Source organism: Anser cygnoides, chromosome 6 (assembly GCF_040182565.1).
Source record: "Anser cygnoides isolate HZ-2024a breed goose chromosome 6, Taihu_goose_T2T_genome, whole genome shotgun sequence".
NCBI classification, from domain to species: Eukaryota; Metazoa; Chordata; class Aves; order Anseriformes; family Anatidae; genus Anser; species Anser cygnoides.
In genome coordinates this window covers 18,196,888-18,219,470 of record NC_089878.1, presented here as the reverse complement: position 1 = coordinate 18,219,470, position 22,583 = coordinate 18,196,888, and the positions used below count along the sequence as shown (strand labels likewise).

The window sequence follows — 22,583 nt, the reverse complement described above, 5'->3', positions numbered from 1 at the left end:
GAAATAAAATAATAATAATAATAAGAATAATAATAAGAATGTGTAAGAAACAAGTGATGCACAATGCAACTGCTCACCACCCGCTGACCGATGCCCAGCCTATTCCCGAGCAGCCGGCCCCCCCACCCCGGCCAGCCACCCCCATATATTGTTTAGCATGACGTCAGATGGTATGGAATACCCCTTTGGCCAGTTTGGGTCAGCTGCCCTGGGTCTGTCCCCTCCCAGCTCCTGCTGCACCCCCAGCCTGCTCGCTGGCAGGACAGAGCGAGAAGCTGAAAAGTCCTTGGCCTGGTGTAAGCACTGCTCTGCAACAATTAAAACATCAGCATGTTATCAGCGCTCTTCTCATCCTAATCCAAAACATAGCACCCTACCAGCTACTAGGAGGAAAATTAACTCTATCCTAGCTAAAACCAGGACAATTTCTCTAGACTTTATGAACATCTAACGTTGTTCTGTACAAAGTATCAGGCTTCATAAATGCCTAGAGACATAGGAGGATAAAATTGTAGTCCTTCAAGTGGAGAGATTAATGGGGTGCACCAAAGATCAGAATTAAGGAGAAAAAGTTTTATTCCTTTCAGTTTATCCTTCTTTTTCTGTTTTTCATTTCATTGTTTGGTTCGTTTGCAGTACGGTGTAACCTGACCTTATATGATGGAATAGGCGATCAGACTTCCCTGTATGAATACCTGATTCCAAATTAGTAGCAGTGGTTGAGCTTTGGAACATATTTAAAACAAAACAAAACAAAAAAAGAATTCCAGTCTTGATCAAAAAATGCCTACCCATCCCCTACATACACCCAGTATAAGCCTTAGTGTATTTTATTAGTGTTCAATTATTGCTGCCATTATATTTGTGTGCCTTATTTCTAATCTGCGTATTTAGCTTACCCTTCACCTTTTTTTTTGTCCCATTAGTTTTTGTTATATCTTTTGAGAAGAATGCTAATAATAAATTCCTTCTCCCCCATGTAGTGGGCTATAGATTGTTATGCAGTGACCGTTTAATCTTCTCTTCGACAAACTAAATATATGTACCTCTATAAACTATTTATTAGTAGTGATGTTTTTCAGTCCTGTCGTCACGCTCATGGTTCTCTCTTGAACCCATTTGTGGATGTCTTTGAAATGTTGGTGGCAGAGCTGAACACAGTGATTTAGTAGCAGTCACAGAGGTAATACAACCTCCCTATTCCTTCTTGATGTTTCCCAGATTATATATAAGCTATTAACTATATTATCCTGTGCAGCTGTGATCTGCCGTGACACTTAATGTTTGTGAAACTAATTGCTTCCAAGAATGAAGTTCCCATTGTGTAATTGCACCCTGTTTTTTGTTCCTGGATATGACCTTCAATTTAGCACCCCAAAAAACTAGGTTCTTGGAAGCTCTGACTGATCCTCCAATTTTGTGCATCCCCACTCCATTCTCTGTGACCTGAGCAAATTCCATCAACATCAAGTTTGGATTTGCTCCCATTAAATGCAGCATTTATGTTGGGACAGCAGTGACTTTTGTGGCATCCTCCCTACAAGCATTTGATGATGCACTGTTCAAAATTCAAGATCAATAAAATAGGCAATTCTTAATTTGCTCTGAGACATAGGAATCAAAAATTTTACTTGGTAGGTTTGAAACGCAGCAAAAATGTAAAGGTGATGAGGTAGTGGAAATACAGGATGCAGGGAAATGACACAGGATAATAAAAAAGGCAGTAAAAGGCAGCCCCTTTATAAGGTAAATTAAGTTCTGTGCTTTAGATCACTAGCCAGTTGAAACTCTTATTTGAAAGAAACCTGAGTCTTTAGGCTTCTAAACTATTTTCTTTGTCCAAGTTGCCCGGTGATTAAAAAAAAAAAAATTACTAAATTAAGCAAAAGAGAAGAGGCTATTTTTTTTTAAGAGTATTTTTTTAAGAGCTTGCTGAAAATTGTGTTATTTTATCCATAAAAAAAATCAAGATGCATGAAACTTGCTCTCTTTTTCCTTTAAATGATATTCTGAGTTTTGATTACAATTTACTGTCTCTTTATGGCTTATATTAAAAATCTGAAAAATGTAATTCTTCAAAAATTTTTCACAGAACCTCCTTCCCCTAAAATATTTTGGGTTTGAAAAAGGGTTGGAGGAATGTGACAGTGTGTGATGACAGTGTTTTTTGTTGTTGTTTTTGTTTGTTTGTTTGTTTTCCTGTCTAAGGCTGTTTGAGTCTTATGGTCTTATGTCATCCCAGAAAGGACGATAATGTCTAGCAGTTAATATTTCCTGTTTTATATCTAATTGGGTTATAGTGCATATTTGTATTTGTGTATTTGTAAGTATGTACGCTGCATAATCCTCTACTCACAGCAGTCTGTTACAAATGCATGCACCACAGGTCAAAACGCTGCCTCTGGAGTATGTAAAAATTTCCATGCCATGCAAATCAATAGTACTCTATTATTGTGACAGCCTGAGGAATGAGGAACAACAAAGGAATCCTAATGAAAATCCTACAGTCGCTTCAGCTATTGAAGCAATCCTCAGAGGCTGGAAATGAGCTGAGGGCTTAATTTGAAATTATCATCTAAGCTGGAGGTTTTGGACATGCTGGAATGCCACTAATTGCCATGTGTGCTTCAGGGATTCTGGAAGGGCGGAAAACTCTGCTTAATCATGTAGGCAAGCAGAAAATGGGAAAGGCAGATGCTGTACTGACCTCTTCTCGTTTGAATCTGATTATCTGCTGTTTGACCTCATCCATCTATTTGATGAAGTATGTTGTAACTGTGCATTTTACAGACATAAATGCACACAAGTAATTTTTAAAAATATTATTTTTATTTATTACTATTGAGCCATACCTAGACTAACAACTCTGGAAAACAAAAACAAAAAAAAACCATCAGTGTTAAAGAAATCATACCACATGTGATGTGTTGGGGAGCACCAAGTCCCATTAGAGGATGGCATTAAAGTTAGAGCATCTCAGTGATGATTGTTGATGCAGCAGTCTTCTGTGGAGTAGGCACTTTAAGTGATAGAGACTATATAAACAAACAGACCCCCTTAAAAACAAAAACAAAATGCACAAGGATCCCCAGTAAAAGAACCAAAGCAAAACCTAAGGACTGTTAAAAATAAACACTGCATTTAATAAGATCAGTTAAATTAGTCACCATTTGGGGGAATGCCATGTTAATTAGTTTTAATTTCTTTGATAATTCTTTCAACAAATGCTTGTTGTGGAGAGTGTCAAATGTAGGGTTTTAAAACATGGCTGCTATGAAATTCGATTTTTTTCCTTCATTACTTTGGCTGCAATATTGAGTATCAGTCTAGAAGAAGTGATAGTGTAATTGGGAATAGTGATACAGGTTTAGACTTTGGTCTTAAACATTGTGTTTTAGCCAATTAATAATCTGATCTAGAAAATTTTACAGAAAATTGCATGTGGAAAATAGGTAAGGACTACTTTTGTCTGTCATCAGACAACTAGATGTGCATTTGTTATTCAAACCTTGAATATGCAGCTTTTAAAATACTTGAAAGAGCCAATGGTAACATAGCCATATGAATTATGGTATCTTCTACCTTAAAAAAACATTCAGTGCTAGTAATACTTACCATTTTTCTTAGTCATTTTTTCCTGCTCATAAATACTGGACCTGAAAATCATCAGTGTTCTGTTAGAGCAAGAGTGTTGTTTTGGTATCTGTCTAGGATTTAAAATGAACTGGTCAGAGCTCTAGGACCTGAGTTTTGATGACTATGTTGAATATTAGCCATGAAAGTTATTACTAGAACAATTATGCTATTAAAAATGTGCTAAAAATGTGGGAAACTGATTTTCCTGATGGGAATTACTGAATTGGTGAATTTTGAAAATAAAAAGATGCTCTTTTTTTTTTTTTCTTCCATATTGCAAATATGCCTTATGTTGCCAATAATTCTCCTGAATCCAGAACTGGATCTGTATGATTTCTAACAGGACCTGTAAATAAAATATATCTTCAAATTAATTGATTAAAGCTGTTTCCTAAAAAGTTGATAGCTTGCTAAAGTGATAAACCTATTTGGAAAAGAGTTTTGTTTTTTGTTTTTGTTTGTTTTTGATGTAGTCTTTTTAATGAATTATGTTTAACAAGACATAGAAATGCAGCAAATATTAAGTCCTCCATAAAACCTTGTATCCAGAATAGCTATTTCTGATTTTACCAGAAGCAGAAACTTGTCTAGAGTGATGGCAATCTGGTAACAGTTATTTTCTGGACAGGTGGTTTTGAGATGCAGGATCTGACACGAATTTTTGCTTAGCATTATGCTAAAAATCAGTTGAAAGTACAACTGAAGAAGTTCGTCATAGCCAGTATCCTCATGTAACCAAATGAGGCTGTTAGTTACCAAATGCAGCTGTTAAATCGTTGAATCCAGAATTGTTTGCTAGATTGCTTGTGCGGTCTCTGCTCATCTTTCAGCTTCTTTGGGCTTAGTTGTCGATCAGATTTCACACTGTTTTTTAATTCTCTTGTCTCTGTACACCTAGAGCATGTTACAGAGTTTGTCTCGCTCAGCTGAATTGTAAATGCTGATGTGGCTGATTCTCAAATAGCGGCTGTAAAGTGATTGATTCACTGCTTTATTGAGAGAGAGAGAGAAGAAAGAAAAAAGGCAAATTGTTTGTTTCCCATAAATAGACTATGAAACCACCACAGCATTACCACAGCATTGAAATGTGTTATTTCTATTATATTCTTGTGTTTGCAACATTCGGGATCTGCAGCAGAAGCGTGGTTGTGATTTCCCTGTATGAAAGGTCAGCAGTTAGAGGGGGAGAACATGCAGTTGTGTATTCCTTGTAAAATGACAACAGAGGATGGGCTCCACTAGATGCCCGAATACAGAATGTGTGTGCCATACAGCTGCAGAGCACCACATAAAACCTCTTCCCTCCCAGTGAAAAACAGCCCCATGTTGACAGATCAGCGTGAAGATGCTTCGGTTGGAATAATGCCAGTGACGGTCGCATATTTTTATTTCATTTATGTCCAGAGACTCCATTCTGCACCGTATATTGTCTTCTCAAATTATTCCAATACTGCATAAGATATTGAACAGACTGTAAAGTGTTCTGGGCATTCTTGCAGAGAAGAATCAATCAAGGGAAACAAACAGCCAGTGAGAAACAACACAGCATTTATTACAGAAGTCTGCTGTTTGAAGCTAGACTTCATTTGGAGTTACCCATTGAAAACTTCTATTTATATGAGATGCAGGTTTATTTATAACTCTGGATTTATGCAAGTCATGTATTTGTATGTTTTCATTATTTCCACTAATATTTTTTTACACAAACTTTTCCCAATAGAAATAGCCTTTGCCCATTCTAATCTCTCTTTTTTTTTTTTTTAATTTTAGCTAGCAACATAAAAATACTTAATTTTAAAATGAAAATTCGCATCACATGCAACTCTAGATATAATTTATTTTCTTTGCTGAACAAGCTACATACTAATGAATTTTTATATTGAGAACAAGTGCCTTCTCAATATTTCTGTAAATCTGAAAGGTCCAGTCTACAAAATTCCCAAGAATTTCTTTTTAAGAGATGATAAATAATACATATTATTGTATCATGGGATAGAAGGTGAAGAGAAATCAGTATGTAGCTCTCAGTGCTTTCTTGCCTTTCAAACTATTTAGTGTAACATTGTGTAATAAAAAAATAATCATACTACCTCTTGGTATTGGATAGGTTATTTTGATGCATCTGAAACAATTGTTTCTGATGGTAGAAAGCAGAACTTCTGGGTTAATATAATACCTCTATTGTCAAAAAAATATGAGAAATAAAGAAAAGAAAACATCAGAGTTTTATTTATTTATTTAGCCAGAAAGAGACCAAAAGAAACCACAACCCTTTGTGGATGGAAAGAAAATGAATAATCACTTTGTTTTTAAGATGTGTTTAGTACTTGACTTAAGACACCAGAAAAAAAGGCAAAAACCCCATAAACCAAAAAGAAATGGAAAAAAGTTACTGTGTATTAAAATATTTTAGAAGTAGAGGTAGAATAAGGGAATCTCTATGTTTTCACCTCCTTTTTTTTTCAGACTTGGAAGAGCTGTAACAATTGAGATCAAACACAAAAACATTACTGGAAAAAAAAAAGCTGAATTCAAAGGCTAGCTTGAAAACAAGCATAGTAGGAGTGAACAGTAAGAATTAAGTGTATTAAGTGTTTGGTGGTTAAACAGAATAAAAAGAAAGAATAAACAATTTCTTGATAACTCAGTAAATAATCTATAATCGTAAGTGTATTTCTTGAATAATTTCTTATTGTTGTTTCCATACAGTCATTGTGTACTCCTTTATGAATAGCAGCAGATATAGATCTTTTGCCTTATATGGAGGATGTTACAGTCATGGCACATGGTATTTTTATTTATGCATTGGAATTATAACACTTCACTGCATGTTCTGGTTACAAGACTTGCTTGCTCTGTTGGACTTTGGGTAGGGCATTTTACCTTTCTATATCCATTGCTTTACATAGAAAATAAGTAAATGATTGAGAAAAGATTGTACTGAAGAATGAGTATTTTTTTTAATAATTGCTAAATAACCAATGATGATTTACATTCAAAATAGTTGAGATGCCAAATAAAAAAGGTGAAGACAGAACTCCCAGCTAGGTGATTGTCACTTGCGATGACCAAAATCTCTGTGCAGTGTCTGTTTTTTGCGTTCTAGGAGATCTGTTTCTCTTTGTAAGTGATTAATGTATTTCCCACCCTAGGACCTCATGGCAAAGTAGCTTTGAAGTGAGCCAGTCATATTTGATGGGCTGAATCAAGTGATGGTCCTAAACTGATGGTGGATTTTAGCAGTTCGTGAGGGATTTAGCTGTCGTGGTTGCAAACTGCAGCCTACAGGTCAATGATAATTGGATAAGAAGCAATTAGTATCCAATGGCCAATTTTGTCACCGTGATTTCTGAAGGGTAATGCCATTCTGTTTGAATTGCCCAACTGAAATCACTGAAAATAATTTCAGGTTTAAGATGATTTCCTGTGGTGTAGAGATGGTAAAATTGACCTCCTACAATGAATCAGACATTTTGGTCTTTGTCAGGGAACAGTATCAGAACAAACGCACAATTATTAGAATAATAATATTTCCCCGCTCAAGATCCTAACATCACAGTTTTTGAATGTTTTCTTAGATTTTCTCGTATTTTCTAGAAGTAGTGTAGAAATACTTGTAACACAGTGTGTGGCTTGCTTCTGTTCCCACTGAAGCCAATAGCAAAATTGCCAGTGACGCTTGGAAAAAAGTGCATGAAAAATGCCTCAAAAGCATTGGTTTCATTTTGGTAAATTGAATTGGTTGGGCAAAAAATTAGATTTATAATTGTTTGCTTCTATCTTTGTTACGGAGAGAGTGGTGCCTCTTTACATCAGTTTCACTACATTTATTCCTTCTAACATGCTCTAAAAAAGATGTATTACCCAAATTTCAAGGCAGAATTGGAAGATAAGCTCTTAGCAATGTAGAGAAACAGAATCCAAACTTAACGTGCAAGTACAATAACAAAAAGCTCAATACTAGCTCTTGCTAGTTTATGTAAATATTTTTGTTGTGTTTACAGTGCTCATTTTCTCAACTATCTTGTGTTTTTTAAGTTTTAACCCTGAACTGTTCTTCTATCAGAAATTTCTACATATAAGTAATTGCAATTTTGTACTGAAGTTCTTGCTTCTGTTAAATAGGGCAAGAAACAGTTTGCTTCTTGTAGCGTGAAGGGTAAGATTTTGTTTTATATGTCCTTTTTGAGAGCCTGCTATTGACAAATTAGTGTGCTTTAAGTGAGTTTTTGGTAAGCTTCAGGCTCATGCTTGGGAAACACCACAGAACCACTGGGAAATTTGGTTCAGGTGTGACTGTTTTATTTGGTTTCAATACCATTCAAAAGAAAAAGCAGATACTTCACAGAATTGCCAACCCGGTGAGAACAGACTCAGTGAACTGTTTCTCCTGAGTACCTCTTGCTAGCTTTGTGTTTGCTTCTTACAACAGCACCTATGCTTCCGGAAAGCCTTAAAAAACTTGAAGTGCCAGATCGCTGTCCTCCTGTGCCAATGCTAAGTATAAATTTTTCCACGAGTCAGCTGAGTGAAGATCAGATGTTTTAAAAAGCACTTGATTTTCATTTGCCCAAAGGCAGCTCTGCTAAAAATTTTTCAGTGACCTCATGACTGGAAGTGACTGAAAATTTGTCCTTATAGCTATTTCATAACTCAACTGTTCTGCACAGCTTTGTAAACCGGGATTATTATTTCAGTGTTCTGCTATTTCTAATTTTTGTAATTTGAGTCATTATTTGTAGGAAAATTTGCATAGGTCTTGAGACATCGTCAGTACACATCCTTGGCTGAAATTTGCCTGATGCACTTGTAGGATATGAAAATGCTGTGAAGCTGGATCAGCAGTCCCTGGTATGCTAGGCTGGAAGGAAAAGCCTCTCAGAATGCAACTTCATTATATTTTCCCTCTGAAGTTCTGAAACAAATATGTTGTGCGGCCTTTTTTTTAAAAAAAAAACACAGCACTGCTGGTTAATGCTGTTCATTTATTCCTTACAGACAAATGTCAACTTTCTCCTGCTCATTCCTATGATGAAAGATAAAGTTCAGTACTTCTTAGTGAAATGTATTTTCTCAGGAAAAGTTGATTTGACCTGATGCTGGATGTTTTAAAAATGCTAAGTGTTTTTCTTGCCGTATACAACTTGTTATAAAAATGCAAGATTCGCAGCGGTGCCATCATGTATACCTTGTCTTTAACCAAATGCAAATGGAAGTCTTCAAACAGGAGTGGCAAAACAAGAAGAATTACAGTAGCTCTGGAGGTGTTTTTTTTGCTTGTGGTGGGGTGTTTTTTGTTTTGTTTTGGCTTTTGAGGCTTCAGAGTAGCTGAGCATAGTGCAGAAGATAGCTCAGATGGGGGGGGAGGAATGCATAGCAAAGGGAAGGCCAGTTTAAAACTAGGGAAAGAGAGGTGGAGGAGACAGATAATAGTTTCATGCAAAGGACATCATTCAAAGAACGTTCTTATCCAAGGTTAGTAGAAGAACAGACACAGGATCTATCAGCTGAAGCAAGTCTGAAGTTATCTGTTAAGGTCTGAGAACTGTAACTCTGTTCCTGAACCGTTGCAGCGTACTGGTGACATACTCACAATGTTTAGTAGTGTTTATAATCAACGTAAATATCCTCTGTGCTGCTATATGTATCTAAGTTTCCGTTCTTGGATTGAAACTAAAGATTTGGGTGAAGAGGAGGAGTCAGTGAGAGAAAACTCGTAAAGAGGTAATGCACATTGCAGTGGCTGAGTAAGCAGGAGAGAGAATGTCCTTGTGGCTGTGGTGGCTCAGCCCTTGCTAGCAGCCAGGTGCCCATCCAGCCTCTCAGTGGGATGGGAGGAGAAAATAGGATGGGAAAGTATGTGGGGTGAGATAAAGGCAGGGAGATTGCATACCAATTACTGTTGCAGACAAAGCAGTCTCAACTTGGAGAAAATGAATTTAATTTATCGCTAAATAAAATAGATCTGGGTAGAGAGAAATCAAAGACCAAATTAAACCAATTTAAACCAATACGTTTACGGGATGTGGCAGTGGGTGGTGGGTTACAGTCAATACGGAACAGTTTTCCCTGCCACTCCTTCCTCCTCATGCTTTTCCCCACCCTGGCGTTGGCTCCCCACAAGCTGCAGTTCCTTCATGAATATCCATCTCCTCTGGTGCAGCTACTAAAGAGTTTGTTGATAGTGTTATGGTATCATGCAAGACTGGGTTATCGATCCCCAGTCATGGATTGTAAACTTTGCATGAGAATTGCTGTGAATTGCCTAAGCCTTTCCATTTTTTTTTTTTTGAAATAACACAACATCACTTTTATCTTTTGTGAGAATGCAGAGCAATGCATTTGTGTTTGTGTTGGGTAATGTTAGGAAAGGAAGTAAAAAAAATCGGGAGATCTGCAGGAATAAATAGTGACTGTCAACAGATTTCTTTCCTGCAGAACTATTTTGGAGCAAAGGTGTCTTCATTCACTCTTTCACATCTGTTTTTTTATTTATTTTTTATTATTTTTTATTATTAAGGTGCAGTTCAGCTGAGTTTGAACTCTTTTTCGTCTCTCCGTAAACTGTGAAACAGAAGGATGCAGAAGAGTATCCCTTGCTTTTTTGTACATGAATGGTAAGAGCACAAGACCATTACTACAAGTTTGCTGCAAAGATGAGTTCGGAGGAGAAGAGTATATCTCCTGCTCACAAAACATCCACTCCATCACACAGAAGTGCCTCCTCTTCGTCATCATCTCAGAGAGATAGGAGGCAGGTAAGGAAAAGATCTAAATGTTTGTAACATCTGGCGAAAGGATTCATTTATTCCAATAGTATGGCAGTTTGTTGTTGCTGGCTCCAAATTCTCTTCCTCACAGCACTGGATATTATCACTACAGCCAAGAACCATTGCTTTTGTGTTTTTTTTCCCCACTTCCCGCAGGGGTTGGAAAAAAGATTCAGAAGCAACATGAGCACTAAGTGTAGTACTGTAGCAGGAAGGATATAATCATGTGGACAAGTAGGAAATGAGCTCTAACATCTTTTGGGAAGTGGGTTCTTTGGCAGCATGAGCCTACAGTTGCTTCAAACTGTTTTTCCTCCTAAATGAATATCTCTTTTTGTTAATCTAACTACAGAGATGTATTATTTCCACAGCATATTTCAATTCCACTTAAATGTTTCATTGTTAATCCTTTATGGAAGCACATAACATTTTAAATACTTGGTTTACTACAAGTTTACACCAGTTGCCCCCACGTCATGCAGTGCCAGTCTAATTGTTAGACTTCCATTATCAAGAAGCTCTTGTTCATGTGGACGTATCACACCTTTTCTCCAGGATCCCCCTCAGACAAGGGCTGTGTTATTTCCTCTCAAAACAACCTACATATTAATGTGTTTTTGTTTGTTTGTTTGTTTGTTTTTTTTTGAGAGCTGGCTGTATAGTCTGGCTCCAGCATCAGTGGGGGCCATTTGGAAGCATCAGATCTATTATCAGATTTCAGATAAGTTGTTACAAATGCAATATTTTATACTGAAAATCTGATTAGACCAAAAACGTACTTTGAAGATTGGATCTATGGAAACCTTCAACACTAAATCAGCTTCTAATTTAACAATTAAAAAAATAAGAATTTTGTTTAAAAAGAATTTTTATATGTAAGAATCTTACAACTTCATAATTTTAAATAATGTGAAAATATTATTATTCATGCAATACTGACTTCTTTTCAGCTTGACAAGAAAAAGAGGCAGGAAAAGAACTTAAACTAGTGTTTATGTGGTATACGTTTACTTGAATGGCAATAGCTTAGGAACGTTTTCCAGCTGGGATGCTTTTTACTCAGCTGCTGATAGTTTTTTTCTTACCTGACTTGACTTGTAAAAATTTTGATGAAAATTATAACATTTATGGCTTTGAATGTAAATAGTCTCACCATAAGGTATGTATAAAACATTAAACAATCAAAAGAATTCTGATGTGTGTTCAATAACAGGCAGGAAATGTGCCTGGATTTTTAAAAATAATTTCCATTGCCTTTCAATGAAGGCAGAAATGTTTTCCTCACAGATGATAAATACTTTCCCTTTCCTGTTGTACAGAACTTGGGATAGCTGTACTCGGTTAAATCTCAGCACATAGTCTCCTCTTAATTTTTCAGTAGTTCTGTTTGAAATCCAGAGTTCTGACATCTTTTGTGTGAAGTGTCAGTGTATTTTATTAAACCCAAAGAAAATGAATGCAGGACTTGTGACTGAGCTGCTGAGCTCAGCTAAGAGCATATCCTCTGAATATTCTTTGTAATTATGTAGTTTGGTAGGATCATGCAAGAGAGAATGAAAAAAAATTACCTTTTGGGAATACATTTTACCATAAATCTAGTGTCTACCGTATTTGTTACCATGGCAATGGGGTAGTGTAAGGTATAGCTGTCATCGTAATAAAATGGATGCTTAGCTTTAAGTCTGTATTTGGTCACTGAAACATGAAGCATAATTTTAAAATAATCCTGAAGTGGTTGATGATGTGATGGTGCATCTGGAGCTACCTTGGACCCAGTAATGTCTGATGATGCTTAGCAAGTTTATTTAGGCACGTAGATGTGGACTGGAAAGGCTTACAGCCAGGCATTCATTTTTTCACCTTGGCGTTGCAGGCAGACAAATACCCAGGAGGATGAACTACAGTAAGCAATACAGCATGAGATGCAGTGGTACTATACCCAAGGAAGTAAACATATGAATGTTTTCTTTGTGCATATTCTTAGATGCAGCGAATCATTTGGCTTCTTTGGGCCATCTGCTGTAATGTTTATATGTCTGATTTCTTTCCTCACTTATGGCACTATTTGTATATACTTTGCTTTTTATAGGATTTCCCCAAAACATAGTGCTAGTTGGGGTTGTGGGGGATTTTGTTTCAGGGGCTCTTGGTTTTTGCTTTGAGAAGGCTTGAAAATTCTGTCTTACTGCCTCCTTGAACTCTTCATAGGAGCTGGGAGAAAAGCACCCTCCCTGAAGGGGTAATCTTTATGGATATGGGAAGTGATATGACTGGGTAAAGTGTCCATGTAGCTTTCATTGTCATATGTGAGGATAACACTTGATATTTCTGGATGGTTAATGACTGAAATCTTCTCATCATATAATTCTTGTCAAAGTCATACCAGCAATTATGGAACAGTTTCCCAATAAATTATGGTGCAGGAGGCAGAATGAGTGTGAGCATGACTATGATAAATCATCTCAGAGAGAGTGGAAAATGTTGTGCTGTATATAATGCTGGCATTTTAATGTAGCTTTCTTATTTGTGCAATATACATCACCTAAGAGAATTAGCAGTCAGCAGAAGCTTTGACATTGCCAATTTGCAGCCTCCATGACTAAGTAATTGATAAATGAACAGAGTGTACTGGAGCCAGTAATAGACAAAAAAAAATGGTTTCAGATTTTTATCATCATAGGAACTTTAGCATCATTTGTTCTCACTGAAATCTTGGTTAATTAGGCTGATTGGACAGGCCCAGGCTTAACCCACGTTGTTAACCCCTGAGTTGAGCAGCTCTGCAGGACAGTTGTGCTGTGCTGATGGGAACACTGCAGAGACAAGCAGCAGCAGGTTTTTCTTCTGTGGAGCTGTTGCAGAGCATAAAGCCCCTGTCATTTCAAGTGTCAGGACTACTGAAGCTCCTGAGCAAAACTGAGTCCCCTTACAAAACTGAATGTAAAAACTGCAATTCTAACAACCTTTTTTATGGGCCATGCTGGAAGGGGAGGTTCTTGTTCTCCATTCCTTGTGAGACTCTGAAAAGGCTAGTCATACCACTTAACTATTTGGAGGAAAGCTAGTGCTGTTTTTAGAAAGTACAGTTGAATATCATAAATTGTATGCTGTGCATTCAATCTGATGATTGTAAGCTCTTTATGAACATTCTATATTATAGTAATTGACTGAACATGCAAGTAATACTGTGGACTGTAATATGTTATGTATTCACTGCAGTGTATAGGAAGTAACAATGTGCTGAGAAGGCAGAAGGAAGCATGTAGGTTATAGGGTTAATGTTGTGCAGTTTTTGAATTGGGGCCTGACCCCAGGCTATTAAGCCTGCAGTCACAGAACAAAGAGGGAGTAATACAGGAGGAGAGTAATAATAATGAAATTGTGAACAAAGACAAGAGTTTGACTTTTCTGACCACTTGTAAAGGTTAGCTAATACATGATGTAAAGTAGATTTTGCAGTGTCTGCTATTTTACATGTGAGGATTTCTCTTCTAATGTCTCAGTTTTCTTTTTGGTCCTTTAGGGAGGAGATACGATTATCTATTATCTCTTTATCTTTCTGTTTCTCTCTGTCAGATTGCTGTTTCAACAAAACCTTGTTTCTTTTTCCACACAGCAAACACAAAATTAGAATAGCTTTTAGTCCCATTGCATTTAGTCTTGTATGGTCACCTTTCTGCTGGCAGTGCTTTCATATAACAAATGAATATTGTCTTTCAGCCATATGTGAAGACTGAAAGATAGAACGGTCTTTGAAGGAGAAAGAGAATAGATTTCCTAGAGCAACAATCATCTGCTTTTTAGATTTTAATGTATTTTTTTTTAATCTTTCTGTAAGAGTAATAATGACTAATAGGAGAAGAGGGTGTACTCAAGGGATGGAGAAAGGGCTGAGTTTGGACTGAAGATGTTAACCTGGCTTTGAAATGAAGGAAGAGAGCGCAATTCCAAAGTCAAGACTCTGATCTTGCCTGGAGGTCTGTGCTGGGAAATGTTAGCTTTTTGTAGCCACTGTATTTTAGTTGACAAAGTAGTCTCCTGAAAGCAGTTTCTCCTAAGGCAAATATCCCCATTTTATAGGAATAAGGGCTTTAATGATGATGGAAGGATAGAGTCATTTTTCTGCAGCACCCTTAAGCAAACCTTAGTTTACAGAGTAACTGGAAGACCATAAAAAAGTTATTCCAATAGGCGAATCTGAAGGTGAAATGTATAGTACGTGGGAAAAAAAAGGACTAATAATTGTTACTTGGATATAGGAATACAGTATAAATCCAGGCACCTCACTGCTAGGTACTATGTTAAGCATGTAATAAAAGTCAGTTGCTAGCATAAAATGCTGATTAGATGGGACAAACATAGATTAGAAGGAGAAAAAGAAATGACTTGTGACTTGTTGTCTATTTCATCAACTAATAACAAAACATAATGAGAAGAGATGTGCATAAAAGCAGAGTACCATAGACTCTATGTCAATTCCAGCTTCCTCTGAAAGCAGAGTACCATAGACTCTATGTCAATTCCAGCTTCCTCTGTTTGGCTAATGTTGAGAAGAGTAAAAGGAAAGTTATGAAGGGAAGTCTCTTGGGAAAGAAAAATGCCATCAAGGTTTTGGAGGGAAGGTTTCTATTATATCTAGATCTAGTTTTCATGGAAAGGAAGCTTAGTAGAAACCCAGAACTAGTTCCACGGAGCTGCATTGTAGCTGATGCTCTCATGTACTTAACCGGCTCCTGAATGTTCCACTAAGGAGAAAGGAGGAGGGAGCCGGAATATGGAAATTAAAGTTAAAATGCTGAAGCAGTTCTTTTTGTAGCCCCTTGATGTAGGTGTGGAAGAAGAGAAAATTTGCCAGTTGTAGATGTACAATTGGATGAAGAGCTGTTGTGACAGAAGGTTGCAATGGTTCATGTATCATTTAATTTAGCTGAAGGCCACTGTAATCAAGACGATACTTATGAATCACCTATCCGAAACAGATTCTGTGAGTTACTGGTATGTGATTTATATATATATATTTATATATATATATATATATAAAAATATATATAAAAGTTTCTTTTAAGTATATTTATTTTTAATGGAGATTTCAGCTACTAGCAATTTTTCTTGGTAGGCTAGAGTGGCAGGGTGAGGCATATCATGTACACAGGTCCATCTTGGTTGCTGGAAACTTGTCATTTGAAAAAGTCTCTCTCTTTTCGTTGTCCTGTTTCATTTAGCATTTTTGGTACTTTTTCTGGGACACTTGAAGTAATTGGACACTAGAGTTGGTGGAAGGACAGGAAAGTTGGTGAAAGGAGTGTTCATACTTGTGTAATTTATTTTTTTGTCTTTAGTATGTTGATGAGTTACTTCAAGCTCAGCTTTCTCTTTATGACCAGTTATGATCACAGGCACATTATCAAGGACATTTCTGAGGCTCTGTTATAGATTTCTGCCTCATAAACAATGAGAATATAGTTGATGGGCCTTTTTACTGTGCCTGCCTATCTGTTCAGTGTGCCTCAGAAAATGTTGCTCATATAACGCTGCAACACAGTATAACATAATATATTCCATGTGGAAGTCTGAGGACATTTATATTCCTTCTTTATTCTTTAATTGAGTAGAAACCTATAGAAACCTATACTCTTGCTCACTGCTGACAACCTGGTATGACATCTGTGAAAAAATTCTTGATGTTTACCTGGAAATTTCATTCGCTCTTGTGACTTTAAAAGTCATGAAAGAAAGGCAAGGATGGATGGTTGTCCAGTAGTTAATACACGGACATGAGAACAGGGAGCTTTATTCCCAGCCTTGCACTGTAACGAAGTGTAGACTTCTATGAGCCTTTTTACTTGTCAATAGTTTGTGAGAATTATTTCAATAATAATTGCTAATCTCTTTGAGAGCTTCAAACTGAAGATGCTGCTAAATGCCAAGTACTGTTGTTGCAGTGATGTAATTCTCTTTTGCCCTCTCTTTCCTAATTAACTCTCTTCAGATAATACAGATGAAGCAGCATTAGAGCAGGAAGTGTTAAATAAATACTTTAAATGGCAGCAACTCACTGGAGCAAGCAAATCTTCTGAGGGAGCCAAAGAATGAAGTGGCAAAATTGGTAACAAAAACATGCAATTATTCTTCAAGTCATCTAACTACTGCTACTCTACAAGTCTTTTTGATAATCCTCTGCATTTAATACAGTCTGAAAATGTTCATTATGTTCAGAAGGTAGTGGCTTTTATTTCAGTGTTTGAAAAAATGCCTGAAATGATGAATAGAGCAATTTCAGGAAGCTATAGGACATCTCTGAATGTTCAATGCCATAGCACTTGTCTTAAAGGAAGTCATAACTCTCAGGCCTGCTAGATTCCTTGTTTATCATTTCAGTGGTTAAAAGTGAACTTAATCCACAAGTAAGTGTCTATGAGTGTTACAATCAGATCTTCAGAAGAAAGTACGAACTTCCAGAGTGAAGCTCTTTGGACTGTGAGTGTGAGACAGGAGTAGGAACTTGTGTAAATAAGACTCAGAGTGAACTGGTGCAAATGGACCCTGGAGGTTAGGCAAGCATCCCCCGGAACACATGCTGGTGGGTGCAGTGAAAGCATGAGGAAATTCGGCTCCAGCACTGGGCGTCCCAAGGGCAAGGACTGCTGGCACAGATTGGCAGCACCACATACCCAGAAATCCTCACTTTGTGCCTTTATCTCTGCCTAGAATTTGCAGAACAGATTTATGGCAGCCAGAAGATGTGTGTCCATGTCCACGTGCGCTGGGTGGGTCCTCTCCAGTCAGCAGATATTTGGATCATGAGTGCTCCTGCACTAAGTAATATCTATAGTGATTTGTGGACAAGATCTCCCAGAGTATAATCCTGGCGATTAACAGCAGGGAGATGATGCCTGTTTCTAAGAAGGATTTTGTGCTAAAGCCGCTGAAGAAATAAAAGGGGCTGGAGCAGTGAAGGAGAGACAGCCTAGGCTGGTCTAGAAGGCACACTGGCACAGCGTGGGAAGCAGGCTGAGAATCAGAATGGGTCTGATCCGTGACAGCGATAGTGTGGATGCAGTGCTGTCCTGCGGGGCTGTGTGCACATTGTCTGAGCCTCGTGAATGTGGCAGTTGGAGTTATCTTGGCTCTAGGAATGCTTCAGACACTACAAGGGGGACGCTGAGATTCACAGGTCTGCTATGAAGAGAGATTTCCCTTTTTTAAACTGTCAGTTCAATTAGAAATGGTCTATGTAGCTATCTTCTGTTACAAAACCCAGGAAATTACTCACATAAAAGCTCAATTACCCATGCAAATTAAGATAGATAATTTAAAGTGGTATTTTTAGAACACGGTCACTCCTGCTTTCCTCCTGTTCCATTTTTTCCCCTCGGCCATGCATCCACCTACATGGGAATGTCTTCCTTCTTCTTCTTGACAACATAAATTAAAAGGTTGGCTTGGACGTCAATAAATAAATAATAATTTTTTTAGAAGTCATACAATTCCAGTGTCTTAAAACACTGATTGAGATTACTGTAGTATGCACTCATTTTCTAACTCAGTCCCAAACGGGCTTTTGAGGATTGATGTGTGCATGTACACACACACAGGAATTCTGAGGAGGGAAGTGCAACACTTTTGAAGTGACTTATGGTTTCTTGGAAAGAAAAGGAAGCATGATTTTGTTCATTTCCTCAGTGGACAGCAAAGACACAAAAGTGGAAAGAAGATGGGAGCAATGGCAGGTATGATATGAAGGCTTCCGTTTTCAAGACATTTGTGCAAGACTGGGAAGATCCATGTTCAAGACATACAAATGTATTGAGCAGAATAAATGTGTGCCTTACAGAGGTGTCAGAACAGGAAGTAACTTTACTGTTTTTACTAAATACTTTTTTACTAAATACTGGCATTGAAAATAAAGCTGTTAAATTGAAACTTTTTTTTTTCTCTCAGTAGAAAAAGACTTTAGGTAAAATAAATAAAAAAAGATGATCAAAAAATTTCAAAAATCCTGTTTTCTTTTTTTTAACACCTCATATTATTCTGCTGCATATATGAAAGTTTAGATGATATTGAAAGAGTCTAAGTGGGTAGCTTACAGTAGGACGTGAAAGAGCCCCAGAAAGAAAGGGCTTTCTTTTGTGAACCTACACACATTTTTAGGTGAGCATCCAACTTCATCCTTTGATTTGTGTTAACTTAAATTTGATTGCAACCATTTATTAGAATGAAAACTGCTTATATTTTCTAAAGAAGGCCATTCACCATGTCTAGAATGCTTGTATTAGTTAACAAATTAACATAGCAAGGAAGTTTTATCGTGTGCATGTGATTTTATTTTCCCTCCTTTTCTTTTACTATATTAGCATTAATAAAAAGAATTGCTAGCCTGGAACTATTTAGAAAAATCTCAATCTTTTGAATTGTGATTCTTCAACAGTCATAATATAGCTTTGTATCATTAGCAAACATTTAAATTCTCTCAGTCAGATATTGTCAGTTTATCTGTTTGCTGTGTTTTGAGATAAGCTTGTCAAAATCTAAAATGTGAAAGAAGAAAGTTGTCATTAAAGACTTAGGCTGCAACTTGGTAGTCATCCCAAGCTCACTGTCACTCCAGCTATGATTGCAGTTACAATGACAGCTCTTCTCTGCTTTTCCAGTTCTGTTAGTGCTTCCCTCTAAAACACTCTTCAGAGGGGCCGGAGCTTGCTTCTCTTCAGTTTGTCAAAAAAATCTTTTAAAAGCAAAGGAGTCTTTGTTTCCAGCAGCTAAAAGCATACTGCCTGTAACATACTGCCTGCAATGCAAAACTGGAGTTCCAGAAAGGGCTGATAGAGAGCTCCTGAGCATCCTTGACATTTCTGTAATACAAGAAGTGTTTATTTTCTACCTGGTGGATACCTACATACCTGTATATTATTAATATGGTACAGAACGACTGCTTAGATATATCTGTCTTTCAGTAAAAAGGTTACAAAGAGACAATGTTTAAGGATTGAACTGCTCTTAAGCACATTTCTATACCAGGTGAGCATGTGTTACAAGGTGAAAAAAAGATGAACTACATGTGCTATTCATGAAGTATTAAGTTCCTTTGTTTGTTGATTGATAGCTCAGATTGTTGGAAGACAGGTATGGTACAGGTTCGATAGGAGAGATTGAGGATAAAAACAGGACTGTGGTTGTCTTATACAAAGAAAAAAAGCATGCTAGAAGAAAGAAAGGAGAAATACAGTGATGGAGACATGGTTACTTTGTTTTGTACTCACCCTTCTCTCAAACTGATATTCAGGACTCTGTCTTTATTCCAACATCAGCAGAAGGAAAGCCGGAGAAAACTGAGATGTAGCCTAAGATAAAACCAAATTCAAGGTTATTCCATTTGGAAATAATATTGCAGATGAAAGCATGTATTGCAGTGTTATTTAAAAGATGACAAAAACTGCATTTAAATCTGTATATACCCTATTACTACTGCTGTTTTTCAGATAAGTGAAGAATGCTGTGTTTTTAGATGACAAAGTTATTAAGCATTGCACTTCATATGAGGCAGGATTCAAATACAGAACACACGTCTGTGCAGGGGTAGCTAGGTTGTAAAAAGAATTCCAGTGAATAGCAGATGAAGATGCACTAGTCAGTACTTTGGATTAAAAATAAAACTAAAACAAATGAACAAACAAACAAAAAAACAACGCAACAACAACAAATAGTGAAAAACTATGTTTTACATTGCTTTCTTAGTGTCTGTATGCATCCTCTGGTTATGGGTGTTGAAGATTGCTGAGTGCTGTGAGCAAAGAGAGTGACCCACCAATCCATTTTCATTAATTGATAGCCACGTTTTGCATATTTTTAACTAAAGGGAATCTGAATCTGATGAGAGCAATAAATTCCTCACCAGATTGTCTATTTTTTGGAAAATCAATAAATTATAAATCAAATAAGAGAGAATTCATTGCATTAAGTATAATTAATTCCATTAAGTAATTAAGAAGCAAAGCAGAAAGGGAGGCATGAGTGCTGGACTTGTCCTTCACTTGATTTCATGTCTTTACTTACCCAACGTCGCTCTTCTTTCCTTGCCTTCCCTTTGAAAACACACTTGAATGTCTTTTCTCTACAGGGGAAGTCACATTCAGTTAAAAAGCATTAGAGTCTTCAGCCTCTATGGCCTGATAGAGACCAGATGCTCTATGCCAGCATTTGTTCTAGTGGATGAGGTGGATGGGTCACTGAACTCTTCACTGAGAAACAAAATTGGCATGTAAAGCCAGTTATGTAGAGCCAAGTTATCTAGAAAGATATCTTTATACTGTAAAATACATTTTACAGTAAAATACCTCTAGAAAAGGTGAGAATATGAAACATCATCACATCATTATTCTGTCCATCAACTTTCTTCTCCTTCACCTGTCTTTGGGAAGCAACATGAAATAAACACAGGAAAGAATCAGCATTTGTGTTCACCATGTGTAGGGTTCCTAGGGACACTTTGGAGCAGATTTGCGGTCTTGTCTGTTGCATACGTTGTGAATAATCTCAAAGTTGAAGGAAGGGTCACAGTTAGGACTAAGATTTAGGAATGGGATTATGAAATGGTTTCAGTCAAACTCATAGTTTTGTTGAATTAATTTCCAAGAACTGCTGGCATTTTCTACCGGGACAAAAATAGCACACAGGTAATCCTGAATAATCCTGAAGCATGAGGGAAGCCTGGAAATGAGCAATGCAGACATGAAATAGTCTGCCTGTGCTCTTGGGATGGGATGAGTTCCAGGCTGGCCAATATGCCTGGATTCATGGATTAGTCAGTTTTCTGTTCGTATAAAAAACACCCAGAGGCTGTATTGATCTGCCTCTTTCTTCCCATAAGTTTTTTTTTTTAAGTGCTTCTTTTAGTGACTTTTTCTTGTTAAAACCAAAAAAGTTGATAATAACTTTTAGATTGAAATAATTCTTATTTCTGTGGTACTAAATAGGTAAAGAAACTCCTGCATTATAAAAATAGCTGCTTTTCAAAATGTCAAATAATTGTGTAATTTCTAGCAGTAATTTTGCAGAAATATAACATACATTAATGGAAAACATTTTGCACCAAATAATATGTCTTAATATTATGCTAGAGACATGTCATAAATTTAAAGGAATTATTTTGTGTCAATGTAATGGTGGTTATGACAGAAAAGAATTGGAAAGGAGATATTTACAGAAAATGAGATAACACTTCTTGAAGTAAGGCATGTAAAGAAGGCAATTTTATTTTAAAAGTGTTCATTTTCTGATTTCCAGACAAATAGTTGAAAAAGTCAGCATTCATTAAAGTGCTGTTAGCTAATAATGTATTTCTCAACTGAAGTGGAACTGTAATAACAGAGGGCTGATTAAAAAAAAATAACACAACACACACACAAAAACCTTGCCTTAGAATCACGTGGTTGAAAATGTCACTGGAAATCTGGCAAGTCAGGGGCTGCTGGGTTGCTCCACTCTAAATATTTTACAAAATGAAATTGCAGTTATGTAACAACAAACTGCATTGGCTGCTACACGCGAGACCTTCAGAACATCTGTGTTGGGCATTGCTCCATCTCGAGATGGAGGGGCTCCTGCCTGCCAAACAGAACTGGCAAGAAAGTTGGGAATCGTCCTGACTGTGATAATCAAGAGGCATGTTAATCTTCCTTGGAAGAATGGATTAAGGTTTTGCTGTATATTGTTCAAATCTGATGCTGTGTGTGGAAATGTAGTATTTCATCTGTTCAGTGAGAAAAAATTACCATAGTTTTTCCTTAGTAACCATGTGGTGCTCAGCTCAAATGAGTATATTAAATTCTTCAACATGTAATGTAGGAACTTGTGCTAAATAAACATAACCCTTTTCTTATCTGGCTGGTAGTGGACATTGGGCTAAATAATGAAGTTGGCCTTTCTTTGATAAAGCAGAAAGACTTCAAAGCACAGATGACAAAGCTCTTGCTTGTTGGCCCTGGGGAATGTGGCAGATACAATAACACTGCTGCTTTTCCTAATTCTTCACTGTAAAATTAAATTAAAAGTAACTGAAAAAAATACCAATTACTGTTGCACAGTGGCAGGGATGCTTATTAATCTTCATTGACAGCAGAGTCAGTCCCCATGTTTTCCTATTCATTCATAGTTGCAAACTGAAAGAGAAAAGAAAGG

The 22,583-nt window shown here is 36.9% G+C and overlaps 1 protein-coding gene across 7 annotated transcripts in view; it reads left to right on the top strand.

Moving 5' to 3' along the window:
- Nucleotides 1–22,583, top strand: part of OSBPL6 (oxysterol binding protein like 6) — an 89,315-nt gene that overhangs the window by 32,031 nt on the left and 34,701 nt on the right. For all 7 annotated transcript variants that reach the window (XM_066999173.1, XM_066999175.1, XM_066999172.1 and 4 more), the window contains one exon: nucleotides 10,157–10,394. In XM_066999173.1, coding sequence (XP_066855274.1) covers nucleotides 10,251–10,394 — 144 coding nt within the window. In that variant the 5' untranslated portion in view covers nucleotides 10,157–10,250. The remainder of the gene's footprint in view (nucleotides 1–10,156; nucleotides 10,395–22,583) is intronic.